Source organism: Bactrocera oleae, chromosome 6 (assembly GCF_042242935.1).
Source record: "Bactrocera oleae isolate idBacOlea1 chromosome 6, idBacOlea1, whole genome shotgun sequence".
Lineage (NCBI taxonomy): Eukaryota > Metazoa > Arthropoda > Insecta > Diptera > Tephritidae > Bactrocera > Bactrocera oleae.
In genome coordinates, this window is record NC_091540.1 from 52333568 (window position 1) to 52342052 (window position 8485).

Here is an 8485-nt window from a genome sequence, read left to right on the forward strand (position 1 = left end):
GAGTATTAACAATGGAACTGAATATTGATAGAAATAGAGATTACGACTTTTTCCGTTGATTTATGGAGTGCCATTGATAGGACACTACATTCATTGGTTCGTTTAAGGCAAATGACAAATCTGCGGTAGGATAAAAGGAATTTGATATCATCAAATAATTAGGTACTAACTGCAATTTTTATTTAATATTTGAAAAAACTGTCTTCTTTAATGAGAGATAAGCAGACAATATGAAATCTAATATTTTCTCAGTTACACACAGTATTGAGATTGTTAGCAAATTATTGTCACAATAATATATTTTGGGCTACTTTCTCCAAATAAAAATAAAATTTTTGAAATAAAAATAAAAAACACAAATGAAACAAATTTCCTGTCTTGAATCAGCTGATACAGCTCTGCCGTTTTAGACCCCCAGCAGCGGCTGCGACATTTTTTTTTGCAACGTAATTGCTTTAAATAATTTCGACAACTTGTTTTTGTTTTGATCTATAAAATGCTAGCTTAAAATCAGCGATTCGGCTTAAAAACTGTTTTTGTTGTGATAACAATGCCCAGCTCACCTTTGCGTCACATGTGCAAAAACAATAATAGCGTTGTCTAAATTTGCGATACAGATGTAACTTATGAGATTGAAAGATTTTTTTTAGTTCTATACAGCTATACAACCATATTTATTAGGCTGTGGTTTTTTTTAACTACAAGACAGGTTAAAAATTAAAAAAAAAAGGAAAAAGGAAATCTACTATATATATCCCGGGCGAAAATTTAACGCTATAAGAAAAAAAAAAAAATGAATAAAATGAAATATTCATACATTTGGAACTTTCAGCTGAAATATCTTCAGAATGAAAATAAAGCATCATTTATTGTGAAGTGTTCCATTTTGTGCCAGAATAAGGTTTTAGTTATGCTTTACAATGCTTAAGAGATTATATCCACTTGCAATTCGGAAAAAAGCAAATCGATGGGTCTAGCCGTTTTGACAAAAATTGTATGCACCGACTCTGACAACAGCGTTTCGAATTTAAGGTTTTGGGAGACGAATAAACTAAGTTAAAAAATTCCTACAAATATGGAGAATGGAAAAAATGATATTAGAGCAGGTAATACTTATATGAAGAGCTCAAATTTTAAAAGTGTTTTTTCATAAAAGTTATCAGTTTACTTTTTTTGGTTAAAAAATGAAAACAGCCCAAAACTGACGCAGCTTAATAATTATATACACTTGTGTTGTAGACATAACAATAACGGAATAAAAATGGTTTCACTTATAATCATGCCGCGGATTTGGGCCCAGTTTTTGTGCCGCTTTCGACACCATTTTATGTCTTAAGTAGGACGCCAGCTTTCAACAAATTTTGCTCAACCCTTTTTGGATTTTCATTTCATGTGACAAGTATTTGCCAGACAATTTGAATATTTTTTTCCACACTCGCTACATTTGCGCTTACGAATTCGGCAGGCACGGCTGCTTTGCCGCACACAAATACACTAAGCACATTAGTGCCCAACCGCACTTTATGTTATATATATATAGGTATATATTGTAATATATGTGTCTGTATGTCTTAGCTTGAAACTGGTGATAACCTTTGCAGCGCTCCATGGTAGATAACCAGCTCTTGGCTGCAAGCGCTTGCCGCGTTTATTGTCATGCCACAATCTATTTAAGCGCGTGCCCACTTCAAATAAGACTTCAGTTCTCGAAAGAAGACTTGTACTGCAGTACCTGTTAGTGACGTGCGCGTGCGCTTTAGTCAATATATTTTCATAAATAAAGTTTCATCTGATTTTTGTGATTTGTGTAAAGTTGGAACTCTGCAATAAAAGTTTAGTTTTTGTGTGCCGAAAAAATTATTTTTCTTGTGTTAAACTTTGAGAATATGCCAAAAAACTGAAAGATTGGTGAAAATTGGTGAAAAGTTGTGTCTAATAGTCTAGAAATACGAAGAAAAGTTTTTGTTCAAACAAAGCTTCGAGCAAAATGATGGCGGAACGTCAGACGTCTTTTGACAAGGTTAGTGGGCCGCATGGGAAATTTTAGAAAGATGAAATAGTCTTAGTGAAAAATAGCAGCATTCTTTTTAGAAATATTAAGATACATAGTATAACTAAGTACAACTTATCGGTCTTCGTTGTGGTGCAAAATACTTCGACTATACACGAGATTGATCTATATGATTTTTTGTGTCTTCAAATTTTGGTTAGGTACAAAAATCATATACATAGTATATGTATAGTAAGTATATGCATTTACATATACCATATATTAGGGTGGGTCGAAAAATCGATTTTTTTTTTCATTTGGTGCTCTGAAAAATAGATCCTTAGAAACCTCTAAGAAACTTTCTCCAAGTATAAGCTTTTAACTTTAACGGTAAGGTTTTCCGCCTTACAGTTTTCTATTTTTTTCGTATTATCAGCTAGAAAAATCCCTATCTCGCTTCCAACTACTTGAAAAAATATCTGGTTTCATAAATTTTTTAGGAAATTTAATGTTCTACAAAAAAGTCTCGTACGATTTTTCATAAACTTAACCATTTAATGTTATGAACAGTTAAAGTATGATTATTTTAAGGCAATTTCTTTTCTTACGGATTTTATAATTCGTAGGAAATTTACTGCTCTACATATTGGCCCCTCATAATTATACCCTGAACAGGGTATATTAAGTTTGCCACGAAGTTTGTAACACCCAGAAGGAAACGGCGGAGACCATATAAAGCATATATATAAATGATCACCGTGACGAGCTGAGTTGATTTAGCCATGTCCGTCTGTCCGTCCGTCCGTCTGTATATACGCGAACTAGTCCCTCAGTTTTTGAGATATCAATCTGAAATTGTGAACAAGTCTTTTTCTTACCAAGCAGCTGCTCATTTGTCGGAACGGCCGATATCGGACCACTATAGCATATAGCTGCCATACAAACTGAACAATCGGAATCAATTGTTTGTATGGAAAACTCTTTCATTTGACGAGGTATCTTCACGAAATTTGGCATGTATTATTATTTAAAGCATTAATCTAATTTCCGAAGAAATTGTATAGATCGGACCACTATAGCATATAGCTGCCATACAAACTGAACAATCGGAATCAAGTGCTTGTATGGAATCTTTTTTATTTGACGAGGTATCTTCATGAAATTTGGCGTGTGTTATTACTAAAAGCATTAATGTAATCTCCGAAGAAATTGTAAAGATCGGATGACTATAGCATATAGCTGCCATATTAACTGAACGATCGGAGTAAAGTGCTTGCATGGAAAATTTTTTTTTGACGAGGTATCTTCACGAAATTAGGCACAAGTTATTGCTTAAGGCAACAAATTATTCTCCACAGAAATTGGTCAGATCAGATCACTATATCATATAGCTGTAAAACAAAAATACTTTTCATATTATTCGTGTAAAATAAAGCAAATTTTTATTATTATCAGCGCAGCTCTAATAATATTCTCATATATGTACTACTTTGATCTTCACTTTATAGAACCAATTAAAAGCGAACGCTTTAAACTATTGTTGTATAATTAACTGTATTAATTCAATATTATTACACCAGATAATTCTAAGACGCACTGCAATAGTTTTGACAGCCCTTTGTGATTAACGGCTCACATTTTGCCAAGGTCAAGATTAAGATTTCTCGCGGTCTTTGCTATTGCTTCGTCATTTTTTCTGTGCATGTCTTTCTAAGCAAAAACCGTGTCCGGGTTTATTGCGTTTGCTACCCTTCAATTGATAATATTATAATACCCGTTTTTTTTGTTGTAATTTCATTCATAAATTTTTACGCATCAAAGATGGCTGTTTATTTAAAAATAATATTTATTAAACTACATAATCTAGCTCACTATGATTTATTCATTAACCAATCATATCATTCAACTATATTACTTGGCTGGGTTGTGAACAAACATTTTTTTGGTTTTTCTAGAGATTGAGTCATAAGTAAAAAACAAATTTCACAGCTTTTCGCAGTTAGCTTCCAAATTTGAAATATTTACCTTCAAAGTTCGAAGCCTAGCTTATTTCAGACATCGTTACTAGTTATAGTTTAATATGTAAGTTACTAGAAAAGTAAAATTTTGAACCATGTTTTCCTCTTATTTCAATCGTGCATATAGTCAAGCTCATGTGCTAAAAGAGGTCAAAGTAGCATTTTCGAAAAAAGTAAAAAAATTGTGGTATATTTTCAAAGACTTGCCGAAATTTTAAATCTTGTAGGATCTGTCATATAAACTTGACTACAAAGTGTTATACACCAATTACTTAATCCGTTCATACAAGAAAAACATACCTGTTTTAGATTGTATGACTTAATACACTATATATAATTAAATATTCATTAAAGTAAGAATGCTGAAAGCTTTCAAACCAAATACGCTTATATTACAAGCTTTAAAAGTTTTTACGAACATGCCACTTGATGATGATGAGCTTACACACCTTTACTACTGCGTGCAGTAATATAAGAGAGATGATTACATCTAATTGTATTATGCTCTCTTAACATCATCATCGTGATCCATTCATCATTTCGTCGATTAATATTAAATTATTTCATATTTTTTTTAAAATGAAGTTTTTCCAACATCTGAAAGTATTTCCCCGTCTGTAACCTTTGAAAATTGCGAAAGTATAAATTATTCGGTTGCTCCCGAAATCGGACCTTCATTAAATTATTTAATTATAACGCTAAATTTCTAGAAATGCTTTTCACTTATTTCCGGTTCATGAATTTAAAATTTCAATTTCGTATTCGCTTATTATTGACTCTTTTCAATAAATAGTAATATGGACACGCAAAAAACTGCTTATCAGCTACGCGAAAGAATTATTATGAACCTAACTGATAAGATATTCGCAAAACAACAACAATGACCTTTGGGGTACAAACCCTGCCACAACTAGGCTTCAAATTAATTCATAACTACAACTCTTAGTCAAAATAACTGATAAACTCAATTATTAATAATAGTGGTTTTTCTTCTCTCACGTGCTTGATCTTTTAGCCAACGCGTTTTGATGGCACTTCGTACATTGCTGAGGGCATTGACAAGAATGAGTCGCGTAGCACTTGCCTTTTGTACACACTGAAAGAACAAAGCAGCGGCTCGCTTGCGAAGAGTTTAAAAATCTTCACGCACTACAACGTCAATCTGCTGCACATCGAATCGCGCTCATCCGTTCGTGTGCCCGGTTATGAGTTCTTTGTGGAATGTGACACCACATCTGGGGCAATTGGCAAGGCCATTGATGAGTTGCGTGGGGAATGCAGTTACTTCAATATAATATCACGTGATTACAAGGATAATAGTGCGGCGGTGCCATGGTTTCCGCGCAGAATAAGAGATCTTGATCGTTTCGCTAATCAGATTTTAAGTTATGGCTCGGAATTGAATTCTGATCATCCTGGTTTCACCGATCCCGTTTATCGTCAACGAAGGCAAGTGATTGCTTTTATGTTTATATAAAGTAGTAATGTAATTAATTAATTTTGAATGAATTGAAATTTAATATTGCAGGAAGTACTTTGCCGATATCGCTTACAACTATAAACATGGCGAACCTTTACCACGCGTCGAGTACACCAAAGAAGAGGTTGAGACTTGGGGTATAATGTTTAAAAACCTAACTAAATTGTACAAAACGCATGCTTGCCGTGAATATAATCACGTGTTTCCTTTGCTGGTTGATAATTGTGGTTACAAAGAGGACAACATACCACAATTGGAGGATGTTTCGAACTTTTTGAAAGGTGGGCACTATACTTATGTTATATAACCGTGCAATCTGACTAGAAGCTAATATTAACACACTTTTAGTTTTTACATAAATCCTTCTCATAGGATACCGAGCTTTTGCATTGACTTTTTGTCATAAGACCCTGAAAATACACAAATTTCTTAAGAAGTTGTTGTTGGGTATTTTCTTATAAGTTTCCGAATAATTTTATAGTTGGTTTATAATATCATCAAATTTAGTTCAGAAGGTTAAAAGCTTATTATTTCGGGTGTATAGAAAATGGGTCGATCCAAGAGAACCAGAAAACCATCGCAAATATTTAATTTCTCAAAAGCTTGGGATCTCAGTTCAACTATTCTTTGAAAAGAAGTTAATTCTGTATGGACACAGTTTTGGATAATTTATATTTCTAAAGTCTTCTTTCCTTTGTATTTAGTTTTAGTTGTAAGATCTGTTGATTTTCTTCCCTTCACTGGCCTATCATAATTGATGAGTTACACAGTAATCAGTTATAGCTTCGATTGCGACTATCTCAAAGACTCTAAGTAAGAAAAAGATATTTTAAAAGCTTCGAACGTAACAAAGCTGTGAAAGATTCTTGAAAAGCACATCGGCCTTCAAAACTGAGAGAAAGGTATAAAACATTAGTTGAAAAATTATATTTTGCATGTTCAAAAAAATTCAAGGAAATATTATCTTATACCTAACTATGTAAAAATTTTTTATGTAAAAGTACATTTTATATACTTATACATACTTGTATTTGGTTTTTTTTTTTTGCAGATTGTACCGGCTTTACTTTACGCCCAGTCGCTGGCTTACTCTCTTCACGCGATTTCATTGCGGGGCTTGCTTTCCGTGTCTTCCATTCCACACAGTATATACGCCATCCCAGCAAACCGATGTATACACCTGAACCAGATGTTTGTCATGAACTTATGGGACACGTACCGTTATTCGCTGATCCCGCATTTGCACAATTCAGTCAGGAAATCGGCTTAGCGTCTTTGGGTGCACCCGATGATTATATCGAGAAGCTGGCAACTGTGAGTATATATTTATCAAGTTATTTGAAATCATATGCTTTATATATAATATAATATATTCTGCACTTTTCATAGATCTTCTGGTTCACCGTTGAGTATGGCCTGTGTCGCCAAGATGGCGATCTTAAAGCCTACGGTGCTGGTTTACTCTCGTCCTACGGCGAATTAGAGTATTGTCTTACCGATAAGCCACAATTACGTGACTTTGAGCCAACAGTCACCGGAAGTACCAAATATCCGATTACGCAATTCCAAGAGGTATACTATGTATCGGAGAGTTTCGAGAGCGCCAAAGAGAAGACAATGTAAGCCATACATTTTTTTATGCTTTGTTCTTAACATTTACTTTAACTTTACATATTTCCCTGTATTATTTAGCAAATTCGCCAATTCCATACCACGTCCCTTCGGTGTACGCTATAATGCCTATACGCAGAGTATCGAAGTACTTGACTCAAAGAAGCAGATTCGCAATCTGATGGACGATATCAACTCAGAGTTTCAGATTCTACAAAACGCCGTGGAGAAGTTGAAAGTGTAGAAACAATGGAGAATTTTCTATGGAAAATATATGTACAGTTATATATATGCATTTATTAGCTAGCCACATACTTATTGATAGATTTACTTTATATTTTTTGTAAATATTTACCGTTATGAAATATATTTGAAAAAAAAATTATTATAAACAACATTATTTTTTTTTTTGATTTTATGCATTTGATTTTTATTATTTTTTTCATATTCCACTCACTTCCTTTAGTAGCTTATCGTTATTTTATATATATAAAAATTGGCTATGCGAAATATTTCTTAGTACTATATACACTCTACTAATATTTGATATATGTACTATTAAATTAAATTGTAAATATGTATAGACATTTATGTACAAACACTACATACATATCTATACCAGTTCGCTAAAAATTATTTACATACACAAGGTTGCTACACGTGTCTGCTTATATACATATATAAGTATATAAATAACTGTTTATATTTACACTAGACACACTTAAAACAAATTGTAAGGATATTTATTTTTTAAAGCTAGTTTTCGATGATAAATTTATAAAAATATTTAAAATATCATAATTAACAATTATAGTTAAATATATAATATTACAAGAAGAGGTAACTCGGAAGCTAAGGTGGGGAAAGTTTAGAAATGCTATCAACTTTAGCTAGTTTTTGAACTGTACTTAATGAGAGCTCACTCGGGAGCATAATGAGTACTATGATGGCTTAAATGCGACCGCTTGCGCTTGCGTCAACCATTTTCTCAATCTTCCAATTTAAGCAACCAACCAAGAAATTAACTCACTTAAGTCTTGTGTAGCTTCAAATTAAGATACAATTAAAATTAACAATTATGTAGGAAGATAATGTTTTGTAGCACCTTTATTTCAATTTCGCTTTTTTCCCAAAATTTTTTATATGATTTGAAACGTAATAAGCTCAATACTTCACTAATTGCCTTGAAATCCTGATAGCACTTTTCAAACCAGTTTATCTAGGGCAAGAAAAAATGTTAACTTCGGCTGCACGGTAACTAAAATACCCTTCACAGGTGCATTTTTTTGCAACATAAAAGGGTAGAAAAATATTTATATCTTAATTTTCATTGTTCAGTTTGTATGGCAACTACATGCTATAGTGATTTGATCTGAACAATTTGTT

At 32.9% G+C, this 8485-nt stretch overlaps 1 protein-coding gene across 1 annotated transcript; it reads left to right on the top strand.

Moving 5' to 3' along the window:
• The first annotated feature begins 1691 nt into the window (after positions 1-1691).
• Hn (phenylalanine hydroxylase) lies at positions 1692-7496 on the top strand. The gene is made up of 6 exons (XM_070110984.1): positions 1692-2020; positions 5024-5461; positions 5541-5769; positions 6540-6802; positions 6878-7107; positions 7181-7496. The coding sequence occupies exons 1-6, from the start codon at positions 1988-1990 to the stop codon at positions 7341-7343; spliced, it is 1356 nt and encodes a 451-aa protein (XP_069967085.1). The 5' UTR covers positions 1692-1987; the 3' UTR covers positions 7344-7496.
• The last annotated feature ends 989 nt before the right edge of the window (positions 7497-8485 follow it).